Genomic DNA, 15,180 nt, shown 5'->3' with positions numbered 1-15,180 from the left:
AGTGGTAAAAATGAAGAGCCGTTTGGGAGCCGAAAGAGACGGATCTTCTTCTTTGGTGAGCTGAGCCAAATGATCCGGCTCACTAAAAAGAGCCGTACTTCCCATCACTAGTGTACATAGAGATCACTCCGCCCAGCTGGAGCTTCAGTTTAAAGGGCCAGATCTCCTCTAATATCACAACAATAAACTCTTTGTTGCTCATTATAAATGCGTATAAAACGCCATTTTTGGAGGGCCACTCTGCAGTGGTCTCCAGACAAAGCTAAGCCAGTGTAAAAGACAGCAGAGGAGAAGCTTGAATAGTCGTCACATTAGTGGATCTGCTCGGTCACAACACGCACGGTGTTTTTTTACCGCAGTGCATCTGCAGCAGCAGTAGCAGCAGCAGCAGCAGCATCCTCTGATCCGAGAGACAGAGGTGCAGGACGCATCTATTTTATTAATATTTTTTCTGGGAAGCTGTTTTTTTTTTTTTTTCATCCACCCTGGTGCTTTTACGCACAGGATACGCATCTCTTCCCATCAGATAAATGAGATTACAAGTCTTTCCACATTCAGCTGTCATCGCAGAAAAGGACTATTATTATTTTTTTCTTCCTAGGAGACGACTCGAGGACAGGAGGCCTCTATTTACAGGACAGTAGGCTCTGATTTCACTCATCCGATTATTTAGACTATCAGTATTTAATACTGGTAGCCTGGTGTAGCCTCTAAAAGGTAGCCTATTTCTTATCACAGAGCATGCAAATGAATTATATATGCACTGGCATATTAAGTGCATTGCAGACGTTCAGTCAGTAGCTTGCATGTTGCACAACCACATTGCAGTTCATCATTGTGTTGATCAGAGCAGAGCATGTGGCCCCAGAGAAGGTCTATTATGATTGATATCTACATCTCACATTAAGACCTCGGGGGAAAAAAAGATAATCAAATCTCAGGGTGTTTTTATCTGTCTGGGGAGACACTGTGAGTCACCAGATATCTGGATTGTTTCCCATGCTACATGGTAATTGAATGCAGGGAAGAAAGAAAAAAAACACCACTTGAATGCATCAGTTTGATGGAGATTAAGTAGGAGGCAATACATTCTGCAGCCAAGGACTGTTAGTTAGAGCATCATAAACAAAGAAAAGGCCTAGATACATTTTTGCACTGTACAATGCATGTTTAGCTGCAACATATATGTGATATTAGCCTGCATTTTACTGATGCAATCTACAATCTTTGCAAGTATTAGTCCAATTATTACACACTTGGATATAGGTCAGGTTATGAGTGTTATGACGGTCATTTAGAGTTTCAACAAACAGTCTTTTGGAGCTCCACACGAGGAGCATTGCTGTCAAAGTGTTTGGAGGCTCCTCGTCAAATACAGCAGCTCCACCCTAACAACATCCGGTGAAATGGCATTGGCAAAGTTTGTGTTCGTTATTCTTTTCTGCAGCACATTTGGTGAGTTTTGCTGATAATCTGTCATTGCTACATGATGTTAAACCCCAGACAGAGTTTTAATTATCTTGTCTTTTTTATTATTTAGTTTTATGTTCTGTTTTAGCGAACCTAAACCGTGGTCATGGGGCCTGTGCAGAGGTAGACTCTGACACAGAGGCCGTGGCGGGCAAGGGCTTCAAACTGGGCTGCATCTCCTGCAAAAGGAGGAGCGAGGTGAACGGCGCCGCCTCCGTGGAGTGGTACTTCAGGGGGAAAGGAGAGGCCGACTTTAATCATGTGAGTGCAACAAAAAAAAAACCATTGCTGAAGAGTTTCTTAGTCTGATGCCAGCACAAAATAAAATTGACACAGCACATTGTGGAGTACAGGAAGTACTTGTGCTTCTAAAAGGAGTTTTTGTCATGCAAGCATCCTTAAAATTCCTCTCGTCCCAGGTTACACATCCATCAAGACGCAAGCTATTCATATATGCATGCATATGCAGTGCACACCCAAGCTCTCTTCCTTCCCCCCTCCTCTCTCTCTCTCTCCATCACACACATACGCCCTTCATTGCATCATAGCGCCCAGTGCAGAGGTCACCGTGTGGTTCAGAGGCAATCAATTGTGATGTGTACTCCACAGAGAACATTAAAGCTGCAGAGATGACACACAGCTGTGTTGGCCTTGTGTTGGATACTCTGTTGCTGTGATAATGCAGCTGCGTATCTGTTTCAGTATAACATTATCCAAAAATGATCCAAAAATGATACCAAGACCCTTTTCAACAAAATAGCAAAAAGTTTGAGGATCTGGAATTGTGAATTTTTCAGATGACATTTTTTCTTAAAGGTACAGTGTGTTGCAACCAACCGAGTACCCCTCCGCTCACTCCTCCCTTTCACAAGACTGCGGTTACGTGAGCCGCTGAGTGCAAAACCGTGGTCACACCGTTCGCCTCACTCAGAGGCCATCCTTACCATAATAACACTACTTTAGGAGCAACGGAAAGTCAGACGGCAGCTGGGCGGTACCACGGTATTGCACTCTGCGGCTCACGTTACCGCAGTTTCACAAGCATGTCGGAGAACTACGGCGGCCTTCAGGTAACATTAAAACGTGAAAGTCTCTTTCTAGAGACGGTGTTTGGTTTGTAGAATGGAAAGAAAAATCCTACACACTGTACCTTTAAATAATAAATACAACAAAATAATAAAGTAAGAAAATTATATTCAAAAGCTATATCCATTATATATGGTGCATTACAAGACTTAGGCCTTATACATGATTTGTATATTGTGTAAATCACTGTGCAGTAGTGTGATTTGTATTTTGACTAACCTCGATGTCTCCGTGGCCATGCAGATCTACACTTACAACGAGGGAAGCGCCACCATCGAACACGACGACTTTATCGATCGCGTGGATTGGAACGGGAGTAAGAGGAGCCACGACATCCAAGATGCGTCCATATACCTGCTCAATGTCACCTTCAACGACTCGGGCACCTACCAATGCTTCCTCAACCGCGTCCTCTTCTACACTAACTATGAGTACACCACCCTCATCACCAAGGTGGTCCACCTCACCGTGGTGGCTAAAGGTACGACGAAATCTACTAGGGCTCTGCAACTATTTGGTCTGTGATATGAGAGCAGATTGAATCGCTGGTAGCAGGATTTAAGAGGAAAAGTAACAGAAGTTACATTACATTCAAAAATCTGGAAAACACTTTGAGCAAATATGATAGAAAGTTATTATTATAAAACGGTCACTATATCCTGACAGTAGTGCACGAGACAGATAATCTGTGGAAAAAATCATGCACCTCTGTGTCCTCCTAGTGCTCCTAATGGCAACAGCAAGATTTAACTGCTCCCGAAGGAAAACAACCAATCAGGGCCGAGCAGTCTCTAAAGCAGCCGTCAATCACTGCTCGCAAAACTTAGAAGTAGCAAGACGTTGTTTGTTTCCTCCATTATCATGAGGCCTGCACTTCTGGCAATGCAGTTGATACCATTTTTGTGGTATGTTGTCATTATGTCATCTGCAGCTGCATACTCTCTTCAGACTCACTCTTTCCTGATAAGGGCTGACTTCCATATTTCCCAGAGTTTTTGATTTGTCAAGTGTTGGTCAGATTCGTCAGGTGTTGGTGTGTGACTAATTGTTCTATTTCCTGGCTCTCTCGTGTGTGCAGCGACCAGAGGAACGGCTTCCATCGTGTCCGAGGTCATGATGTACGTGGCCATCATTGGCCTGCAGGTCTGGCTCCTCATAGAGATGATATACTGCTACAGGAAAATATCAACGGCCGGGGAAGAAGCGTTACGAGAAGCAGCGTGAGTATTTTTACTATGTAGGCCAACATCTGTATGCACCGACGCATCCTCATCCAAACTCGTCACATACCGCCGCTTTGACATGCCCCTTGGCGTCACTTTAAAGTGGCAGTAGGTATTATATTTTTGGCATCATTTGGCAAAAATTCCATAATATCGTTTCAGCATATTGTAATTCAAGTGTTCTGAGAGAAAACTAGACTCCTGCTCCTCCTCATGGCTCTGCTTTCAGGCTTTAAGAAAAATCTAGCCCATGACGGGAGACTTTGACCAATCACAGGTCATTTCATTAAGAGAGAGCGTTCCTATTGGCTATGCTTCGGTCATGTGACCGGAACTTGGCGTTCCTTCACCAGATTTCACAATGGCGGCAGCGTCACAAACTTTCTCATTTTACAGCTAAACCGTGCACTACAAGATGATTCTGAACACATCTGAGGAGAGAAATAGGCATTAAAGTAACAGAATATTGATTCATATTTGATCAGCGCTGCCTAGTTTGACCATTTGATCGGAGTTTGAGAGTGATTGACAGCCGGCTCTCATAGACGGCAGCTGGACAGCGGACCTCAGATCAGCTGGCTCTTTAAACTAAACGTCACAACAGTCACTCCCGGCACATTTTCTGCGAGCGTTTACTGTTGCCGTGGAAGGATTATTGTAAGGTATGTTATTGGACGCCTGGTGCATTTCAAACCAGCACTAAAGGGGTGCCTTGTGGGGCGGTATTGCAACCAAGACAAAGCCTCAGTATGTGACACCCTGGGAATGAGAAAGAGCTGTATGCACATCTGCTCACAACATGCGAAAACCTTGTGACTCCAGTTTTGGTGATTTGAGTTTTATTGAAGGATTTTTTTTTTTATAGATGAGCTGATTCTCTCTTTGACTAATTCAAATATTTCAACGTCTTTAGCCAAAAATGAGTGGTCAAGCTAAACACTTAGCTGTAGTTCTCAGCTTTTGAAAAGCAGACACTTTGGAGGTGCAAGGATTTTATCCAATACCATTAAAACCATAAGTATGTGTGTTGTAGAGCCCAAACAACGTGCTGGATTTTTAAGGCAAATACCTGCATATAGATATTTGAGAGTCTAAAAAAAATCCAGTAACGATATATCAGCCGTTATTAACATAAACACGTAACACCATTTTTTGATAAGGAGTCCTTAAATTTGGTTGTTAAAGAATTGTGTCTAAGATATGTCCTGAGCAGGTCAGTTTACTGTTGAAAAGACCTATCCAAGCACTGTTTCTAAATGACCTCAAACATATCTTTGGCACTTCCATACTGCAATTTTTTTGTTACTTATTGGCCAGCATGTGCGCTGATACTGATATATCGGTCGGGCTTTAAAGCGTGTAAAGCTTGAATCAACACACAGCTAGAGTAAGACCCGGTTACACAAGCATTTAAAACGGCGGAGAAATCTATTAATTCCAATGGAATCACTGTGATCTGTAGGTTCAGTCACAGGAGCAAAGTAGGGGTTTATTTCAATGCAAATTTGCGTACACTACATGTTCCGTCCCGCTAGTGGAAATGCTGATATGAAAGACATTAACGGCCAGGAAGCAATATACAACAGCTGGCAGAGAATGTGTCACAGTCAGCAATTTAACGCTTGTGCACGCTGACAAATAGGCCTACCGTGTGTTTACTTTTTAAGGTATCTGACAATTTAGTAATAATTATATCACACCAATACAATCCTTGTGTTTTGTGTTTATTAGTGTTATTGTACAGTTTTCAAATAAACTACTCTTTGGTGGATTTTGGGAGACAAAACATAATTTCTTTCTCTGCTGAGGTGCTGTCCGTGGTGCTGAAATGTGCACCTGGTTTTTGGGGATTGAAAATATGGCCTCCCTACTAATTAGTATTATTTTTCAGTATTATTTTTCAGTATTATTATTCAGTATTATTATTCAGTAATATTTTTCAGAATTATTATTCAGTATTATTATTCAGTATTATTTTGGTATAAACTTGTGAACTTATTGTCCTGTGAGCGAGCGAGTTAACAAGTTTACTGACAGATAGCAAGCTTGTAGACATGGAGCACTTTTTTCACCCCTTCAATACCTCTACAGTGAATGACATACATAATAATAATAATAATAATAATAATAATAATAATAATAATAACAATAATAGGAAATTAGAAAGAAGCTTGATTAGCTATTGTGAATGACAAACAATAGCATTTTCCCCAGCTTGTAGCTCACCAATAGCTGCAAGTAGTCGCTACGACACCAAACTTCTCATTTCGCACAGCTGAATGTCGCTGACACTTTCTGGTGTGACTGGGTCTTTGCTCTAAACTCACTGATATGTTCAAAATAATACTAAATGATGCTTTGAAAAGTGTGTATTTCCCCTTGAATACTGCCATGTTTTATTCATGCTCTAGTGCTGAAGTCACACCTATAGTTTAAACCTTTATTTGTGAACTTGCATCCTCTCTTTGGTTCATACCTGTCCTCTTACAGTACCTACTTATTTTTTTTAAGATTATCAATGTTTCCATTGTGTTTGTGTGTTTTCACTTGTGTCTCTTTGTCTCACGCTCCCCGTGTCTACTACTTGTCATGTTTCCGTCTTGTCCGTCCCATCCTGTCATCCTCCTCCCTAGTAAAAACCAAAACCAAAACCTCCCTCCTGTAAGTCAAAAAAGGAACAAAAACCTGACACACAACAAAAGCTGTGATGTTTGGTTTTTGCATTTTTTTTCACCCATTTCACTGTGCTAAAGTTAAAAGTTTAACATTGTTTTACAACCTCGTTTTTTTCTCTTTTCCTCCTAGAAATGCTGAGTATTTAGCGATAGCTTCGGAAAGTAAAGATAACTGTGCAGGAGTGCAGGTCGGAGAATAGCACAGGTACGTATGTGAAAATGCAGCATCATTTTCAGGTACACTGAGTCCCTTTGTTGACCAGTTCTATCTCTCTAGGGCTGGGTATCCAACCTCTGTAGGCTACTTGTTTGATCCCAGCTAAGCTGTGTCTATATCAGTGGTTCCCAATAGGGGGATGCCAAAGATCACAAGGGGTTGCGCCAGGACTTGTCTGCTCTGAGGATGTCAAAATTAGATTTGCACATGTATAACTAAAAATCATAATAACACACTTACTGAATAATTTCTACAAAATCTGTGTATAAAACTATTTCAAAAGATGTATTTTTGTTGCTATGTAGTAGGCCACATTCTGTTTAAACATGGTAATTGTGCACAGTTGCAGATAAAGATCAGGCTACACTTATATTATTAGTATTATATACTATTTGTAGAATTAGATTCCAGTGGTGGCTGTAAGCGCTGTAAAGACCAAAAGTCAAAACGTGTTTTTATCTAACAAAATATTCTGCTTCAATCCATATTTGTTGGCGTTTAGCCTTTCAAAAGAAACATTTTTACTGCAGTCAAAAACCCATTTGCTCCCCCGCTTGCCGTACTCAAAGGGAGGCACACACCTGTATTAACGGGGCGGTCCAGCAGCAGTTTAACAGCAACATCAATTACATTTATGTAACCACAATAACAAAAGAATCTATTTCGGCTCTAACACTATTAAAGTAAATTCATCACAGTCTTTGAGCTCAGATTTCAACAAAAGAGATATAACATGTTAATTAGTACGCTTTACGCTACGCTGATTTTTACTTTTTGACAGGCTAGATGTTCCCTCCGTTTTCAGTCTTTATGCTAAGCTAAGCTAGCAGCGCTGCTGGGATAGAAATAGATGATAAATTTAGGCGAAGCTCTTGTGCGTCTGCTCGTGTCAAGACAACATTTGACATTTGAGAAGTTTGGCTTCTTTTGTTAAATGAAAAAAAGGGTTTTATCGTATATTTGTGAAAAAAAAGTATCAGTACCAAAACTCTATCTGAGCTAGTATATAAAAAATTAATACCTGCCCTTATTGTATATTTTAGAGGTTCTAGTGTTTATTAATGAACTGGACTTCCTATAAACACAGAGGTTTTTGAATCAGTGCCAATAAACCCATTAATATGTCGTCTTTCTCTTCAGGCTTCCTCCGTGGACTGAAACCATCCTTCCACCCTCTGACCTGCATGTAGACAACTCGGAGGAAAAACTCATCATCATCTCAAGCCTCTATTTTACCCTTCCCTCGACAAAGATCACACATGGATATATGACACACAAAGAGAGCATGGAACCAGCACTGTATATAGTATTCTGCGCCGCTAAAAGCATGTCCTGCACCTATTTGATTAACCATTATGCATTAATGAGCCATATTGTCAAAAGCATATACTGTACATTCAGTATTCCTTTAAGTATAGGTACTCACCCATTTATATGCCATGTAAGCTGTACTATGGGCGTCTGTTGGACTCCGTGAGGCTGATTGTAACAGAAAGCTTTTTACTAAATCATCACAACCCCTTAATGTATAATAATGCGATACACAACATGTATGGTGATTTATAAGAATAGAATGTGATGGACTATGATAGACTGTCTTTCCAGTTGCTAGTTATACATTCAATGAAATCTTAACATGTACTAATAAAACCTGTAAAAGTAACATGTGATGGAGATCTGATTTGTCTGATAAATGGATGGCTGTTGCTGCAGAAATAATAACAATGCAGACAACTTCCAATCATTTTGGTTTGTTTTATTTTCATGTAGCTGAAGCAACCACCACGTTAAAGCTTTGTGCCTTCACATGATTAAAAACAATCTTCCAGAGAGCAAATAAAGCTCTATTATAACACCCTATTGGATATAATGATAACCGATCAAATCCCCATATTTAAAGGGCGGGTCCATCTGCGTTCTTTTCTGTTTTTTTCCGGTACCTCCCCTACAGCTGTAACACACAGTCCAGGCCGGGGTACTGAGGCAGGTTGAGCTTGTACTTCTTCTCAAGGGCCGGTGGAACAAAGCGGCCTCCCAGGAAGTGGTATCGTCCTCTGAACAAGGAGGCAGACTTCTTGGGAGCGGTGAGAGAGATGAGCATGTCGGGCTGCAGTCCGTCTGCACTGCCCTGCTCCACATCCCAACCTTTCACAAAACAATGAATGAATGAGCTTTTTGGTTAGATGACTGAAATTATTAGGTCTGTGGTGAACACAAGCTTAAAGGGGAACTACGCCCATTTCCTATGGTCTAAGAACATCCAAAAAATATTAGTAAACATGACCAAATCCAAAAACTAGAGTGCTAAAACTCAAACTTGTGAGTGTCCTTTACTTGTGTGGCGAGTGTGTGAGGACTGACCTGAAGGGATGTCGATGCTGGCTATGGGGGCCGTCGTCTTCCTCAACACGTTTAGGATGGAACCAAAAGGCTCTCGCACAGCGCCCTTAAAGCTGAAGCCGAAGATGGCGTCTATCACCAGGTTGTAAGCCTCATCAATCACTTTGGCCTGAGAAATAATTATTTTCCAGATTAATTGTTTTTCCTTTACAAACACCAACAAACATTTTACCACAAAGTTCATGTGTAATTAATAAAAAAAAAAAATAGGGCTGTCAAAGTTAACGCAAATTGGTTTGAACGCTACTGATTTCTTTAATGCATTAACGCAATCAATATTTCGGAGGTTGTAGGGGGCTCAGTTTTAAAGAAAGAGTGAAGATATGGCAGCATATGAAACTACAAAACCGTAAGAATCCATTGGTACCAACCATGATATACTATCTTGTCTGGAAGGAGGCAATATAACGCTCTAATTGTGTGATTAATCACGATTAACTATGGATACTTAAGCGCAAATAAATATTTTAATTGATTGACAGCCTTTAAAATAGATTATATATTGCAGATCTGTAAGTTGAGAACATCAGTAAATGACTGCATCATTAATAATCAAGTATATTATTGACTGTGTTTTCTGTTGCATAAGCACTCTAACCCTGATTCCTCTCCCAGTGATCATTACGGCTCCATCTGCTCTGAACTGCAGCCTCATTTAGTGAGATCTAATGTTGTGTAATACAGTACCCGCATAGCTTGAAATAAAATGCACACTCATGAACACAACAAGCAGAACACTTAGGAAAACACTGCTGCATTATTGATTAACGCCAGACCTCAGGCATCTCAGTCAGGAAGGGGATCTCCATCTTCTGGCACTGCGTGGTCAGGCCCTGGAACAGAGGTTTGTTTGGCCTCTTCGGGTACAGGATGGTGGGCTCGTAACCCTGCGGGAGGACACACAAAGTGGTGGGAAACATTCTTCAGAGTTAATCTCCACTCTGCACAGACAGGTTTAATAAAAGTTAAAGGGTAAAGAATGCCTTCAGATTGGTTCAAAGCTGCCACTGAGGATATATTTAGCAAAGACTGTCCTTAAATGGTCTTCTGTTAGCACTACTGCGGCCGCCTGAAGTCAGAAAGAATCTCGCCAAATGCTCTAATGGAGTATAAATAAAGTGTGCTGTGCAGCAGGCGTGGAAGAAGTATCCTCTAGCATCCTTTACTTCAGTAAAAGTAGTAATATCTCATTACTCTGAATGTCCTGCTTTCAAAGTCTTATTATCAACAGTGTTTTCAAAAGTATTACCAGCTAAATGTACTTTAAGTATCATCAGTAAAAGTACTTTACGGCCCCTTTTATAGTTAAGTGAAAAGATTGTAAACAGCATTTTAGTTGTAGCTGCTTGGTGGAGCTTTAACTACTACCACATGTTGGGCCATAAAGAAACATCCGATCCGTCCCAGACATTTCTGCCATTTATTTAATCTTCCAAACATTACTTTGCAGTGCAATATTTAAACCTGTTAAGTTAAAGCTAATCCGAGGAACTTTCATTTTGTGTTGATTTTGGCGGTCCCTGCGGGCAAAAGCGGAAGTGTTTCCGGGAACCAGAGTCCCTTTAGAAAACCTCCCGTTGTACTGTAGTACGGCCTGACAGTCTGCCCACGCACATTCCTGATTTTAGTTCCCCCGAGCCTGCCTTCCCTCCAGCGGGCCCAGCAATACGGAGGAGCTGCTGCTGCCGGACGCTGAGCTCTCCAACCCCGGCTGGAGCTCCGACTGGTGGTCGAAAGCGGCAGCGAAGGCAGATCTTGGTCCGTCCACGGTGGTCTGGTCACTGGTCGCAGTTTTAAATTGAGACTGTTTCATCATAACCAATTAAAAGTTCTGCATAGTAACTTTAAATTAAATCAACTTATCTAAAATAGAAACACTGCTCTAGAAACGTGTCTACATCTTGAAAGCAAAAAAAATAAGGAAACCAACCTCGCTGCACTAGAATTATGAAAAAGTACATTCTTACAACAAGCTGATGTTTGTTGAAAACAGGTTGTAAAGTTCCTACTACACTGGCAGATTTTTCTCCCTTTTCATAAGAAAATAAAACTTTAAGGAACAGTGTGTAGGATCTGGTGGTATCTAGCGGTGAGGTGAGGAGATTACAACCAACTGTAGCCTCTCTCGTGTGCCAAGTGTGTTGGAGAGCTACGGTGGCTGACGTGAAAACGCGAATAGTTCTCTCTAGAGCCATCTGGAGCAGAGCCAGTAAGTAGTTTGTGGGAAGTGAGTGGTGAAGCAAGAGAGAGAGAGAGTGACGGTGATGGGCTCGAGTAACATTATTGACTCCAGCCCAAGCAGGAAAAGTTAACAGAGTTTGGTTTGTCCGTTCTGGGCTACTGTAGAAACATGGCGGTGCAACATGACGGACTCCGTGAAGAGGACCCGCTCCCTATGTAGATATAAACGGCTCATTCTAAGGTAACGAAAACACAACGATTCTTATTATCAGGTGATTATACACTAAAGAAAACATACTTAATAATATTATATTCCTATTATATAGACTATCTTACTGTCACACAAGTAAAGGACACTCACAAAGAGTTTCAGATGTCGAGCACAGACCAGGCCGTCGCCTCCGTTGTTACCGGGTCCACAGATCACCAGCAGAGACGGTCTGGCCTTGACCAGGGAAGTGAGTGGATAAGCCTGCAGGGAAAAAACACAGATATACAGCACTGCTGCACAGCTGGTATAAGACAAGAAAAAGTGGGGTTTTCTTTACAGCAACTACTCAAGAGAATAGCTATTAGTGATGATGAGTCAGAAGTAATCAGAGTATAAACTTAGCCGCCAACTATTTTGATAATCGATTAATCGGTTTGAGTATTTTTTAAGGAAAAAAAGTAAATATTCTGATTCCAGCTACTTAAATGTGAATATGTTCATCAAATCATCACATCTGAGAAAAGATTTTTTTTTTAATAAAAAACAATTATTAGATTATCAAAATAATTGTTGATTAATAAATCAGTTTATCGACTAATCACTTAATGGACTAATCGTTGCAGCTCTAGACTAAACACCGTCATTTTTATTTCAAAATAAGAGCCCTGACTGACATCTCACCCTGCCGATGGCTGTGGCACAGCTGAGTCCAGCCAGCTCCATCAGCTGGTCCACGCTGAAGCCGTACTCACTGAAGAGCTCCTCATCGATGTGCTGAGCCTCCTCCTGCCTGTGGAGCATCTACAGGTCAGTCTGGACAGTCTACAGAGTCTGTAAATGGTTTCACTGCTCCGTGTACGAGATGTTAAACTTTACCCGAGATATTTGATGGTCTGGGCCATGCTGGATGCTGGTCTGCTAAAGAAACAGTCCTTCTTGTGTTTGTTAGCTGCGGCGGACAACAAGCATGTCCCTGTCTGAGCGAGGACTGCCGTGGTCCTTGAGGTCACCAGGAAGCCGATCCCAAACAGAGCCCGCACGCTCAACATCCAGATGGATCCAAACTGCAGGGACAAGACACCACAGCGATCTAAAAGTGAATCCCCACATTGATCCCGTCCCGTGACTTAATGAACTGACAGAAGTGTAACTGTGGAGCCTACAAAACAAGAAACATTCACATGAATCGAAGCCTGCAGGCTATGATCCAATCAGACAACTTGAGAGTGTTCCCACTAATGAAAGCTCTGCTGCTCAGTGTGCTGACGCCGCTGCCTCCTACACCTGCTACATTGCTTGCTTGCATATTTCTTTGCTCCCTGCTTCTACCTGCAGACTGCATGCTCACAGTCCCTAAAGGGTATTTGCATCGATCATCCCAGTGCTCTCAGCTCCTGCCCAACATGAGTTACAGGAAGAGATGAGACAAACGAGTCTTGATGCCAAAGAAGTTAATTAATACCTGAATCGGACCTTGAAATCAGGGCTGAGTGATCAAACAGAATCATACTGCACTGAAATGATCATACCAAGTTGGGCTATTAATTGGTTGATAATTTTTGATTAATTGATTAATCATTTGATTCATAAATTGCCAGTAAATAATAACAAAAAAGAAAGATCTATTACAATTTCACAAAGCCCAAGGTTAAATTGTTTTGTCTGAACTAATACTGAAAGGATCAGTCAATCGATTAGTCAATTTATTCAGCAAAGAAACCAAACATTAGCTGGTTCCTGCAGCTCAGATGTTGGGATTTACTGCTGTTCTTTCTTTTATGTTATTGTAAATTAAATATCTTTAGATTTTAGATTGTTGGTCAGACAAAAACAAAAAGACTGTGATAGACGTTTTAAACTTTTTCTGACATTTTACAGACTAAAACAATTAATTGATAATTAAAATAATTGTTAGTTGACAGTCCAAAACTCTTAGGTCTACATTTGAAACTATGTTAAACTGAGAAATGCACAAATTTCCACATTTCAGAAGCTGGAGGAGCAATTATTTAGAATTTTTAAGCAAGACCAAAGAATTATCAACATTTTAGTAAATCAACTTTTATCTACCAATAGTTCCAGTATTAATATCAAGAGGAAAAAAAATATTCTGCTGTCTAAATTTCAACATAACAAAGAAAATTCAAATCTGCCAAACACTGTTTGAGAAACTTGCATGCAGCAACTTCCATGCAACATGTAGCTGTATTTAATGAACATAAACTTGATTACTACTCAGTGAGTCATGCTGATATTATTTATTTAGTATGTTGCACACAGACATTTCCACCTGCAGCTCTACCTGCAGCACACAGCTCCAACTGCAGCTTCACCTGCAGCACACAGCTCCACCTGTAGCTCCACCTGCAGCTCTACCTGCAGCTCACAGCTCTACCTGCAGCTCCACCTGCAGCTCTACCTGCAGCTCCACCTGCAGCTCTACCTGCAGTACACAGCTCCAACTGCAGCTCTACCTGCAGCTCACAGCTCTACCTGCAGCTCCACCTGCAGCTCTACCTGCAGCTCCACCTGCAGCTCTACCTGCAGCTCACAGCTCTACCTGCAGCTCACAGCTCTACCTGCAGCTCCACCTGCAGCTTTACCTGCAGCTCACAGTTCCACCTGCAGCTCCACCTGCAGCTCTACCTGCAGCTCACAGGTCTACCTGCAGCTCCACCTGCAGCTTTACCTGCAGCTCACAGTTCCAACTGCAGCTTCACCTGCAGCTCACAGCTCTACCTGCAGCTCCACCTGCAGCTCTACCTGCAGCTCACAGCTCTACCTGCAGCTCCACCTGCAGCTCTACCTGCAGCTCACAGCTCTACCTGCAGCTCCACCTGCAGCTCTACCTGCAGCTCACAGCTCTACCTGCAGCTCCACCTGCAGCTCTACCTGCAGCTCACAGCTCTACCTGCAGCTCCACCTGCAGCTCTACCTGCAGCTCACAGCTCTACCTGCAGCTCCACCTGCAGCTCACAGCTCCACCTGCAGCTCACAGCTCCACCTGCAGCTCACAGCTCCACCTGCAGCTCTACCTGCAGCTCACAGCTCTACCTGCAGCTCACAGCTCTACCTGCAGCTCACAGCTCCACCTGCAGCTCTACCTGCAGCTCACAGCTCCACCTGCAGCTCTACCTGCAGCTCACAGCTCCACCTGCAGCTCACAGCTCCACCTGCAGCTCCACCTGCAGCTCACAGCTCCACCTGCAGCTCCACCTGCAGCTCACAGCTCCACCTGCAGCTTCACTAAATGTAACTTTAGCAGAAAGCAAAATTAGCTCACTAGTGAGCTAATGTATGTAGGACATGACAGTAAAGTAAGTTAAGTTAATCAAACAGGTTTGTTCAGTTACAGTGTATAAGCTAAAGACTTAAACTGCAGATAGAACATGTTGTCCTCATGGATTCAGTCTCCAGGCTGTTGAGTTGTTGTGTAAGTTGTAAAGCTAACATGTTAGCACTAGCAGATTATTAAAGACACTCACCAAATGTTAGTAAGCCTTTCTTTAAAACAACTTCCCGTGCACGTTTACTCTAATAAAACAATGCAGTGACTCAACTTACAGACCAATAAACTGATAGAAAGGTCGCAGAGCAACAACAACAAGGCTTGTTGCAGTCCAACAGTGTCACTTCCGGGTTTATAAAATGTAAACACTGCTCCAATTTCAAAATAAAAGTCCGACCCCTGGAACTGTACTGTATTGCACCAGGAGG

General features: G+C 42.0%; 2 protein-coding genes across 4 annotated transcripts; one reads left to right on the top strand and one right to left on the bottom strand.

Annotated features, from left to right (window-relative positions):
- The first annotated feature begins 156 nt into the window (after positions 1-156).
- On the top strand, positions 157-8,334 carry LOC141754223 (sodium channel regulatory subunit beta-1-like). Of its 2 annotated transcripts, none has more exons than XM_074613152.1 (6): positions 157-1,455; positions 1,559-1,731; positions 2,800-3,037; positions 3,635-3,776; positions 6,585-6,659; positions 7,812-8,334. In XM_074613152.1, the coding sequence occupies exons 1-5, from the start codon at positions 1,407-1,409 to the stop codon at positions 6,652-6,654; spliced, it is 672 nt and encodes a 223-aa protein (XP_074469253.1). In that variant the 5' UTR covers positions 157-1,406; the 3' UTR covers positions 6,655-6,659; positions 7,812-8,334. The 2 variants fall into 2 exon arrangements, with proteins under 2 accessions (XP_074469253.1, XP_074469252.1); XM_074613151.1 differs by having other exon boundaries at positions 158-1,455; positions 1,541-1,731.
- A 78-nt stretch (positions 8,335-8,412) lies between these two features.
- Positions 8,413-15,124, bottom strand: naxe (NAD(P)HX epimerase). Of its 2 annotated transcripts, none has more exons than XM_074613149.1 (7): positions 15,028-15,124; positions 12,340-12,527; positions 12,145-12,253; positions 11,614-11,724; positions 9,848-9,958; positions 9,033-9,180; positions 8,413-8,816 (listed from the first exon to the last, which is right to left on the bottom strand). In XM_074613149.1, the coding sequence occupies exons 2-7, from the start codon at positions 12,510-12,512 to the stop codon at positions 8,617-8,619; spliced, it is 852 nt and encodes a 283-aa protein (XP_074469250.1). In that variant the 5' UTR covers positions 12,513-12,527; positions 15,028-15,124; the 3' UTR covers positions 8,413-8,616. The 2 variants fall into 2 exon arrangements, with proteins under 2 accessions (XP_074469250.1, XP_074469249.1); XM_074613148.1 differs by having other exon boundaries at positions 14,949-15,108.
- Positions 15,125-15,180: the final 56 nt, after the last annotated feature.

The sequence above is a fragment of the Sebastes fasciatus genome, chromosome 17 (assembly GCF_043250625.1).
Source record: "Sebastes fasciatus isolate fSebFas1 chromosome 17, fSebFas1.pri, whole genome shotgun sequence".
NCBI lineage: Eukaryota > Metazoa > Chordata > Actinopteri > Perciformes > Sebastidae > Sebastes > Sebastes fasciatus.
This window is presented reverse-complemented; position numbering and strand designations above follow the sequence as displayed.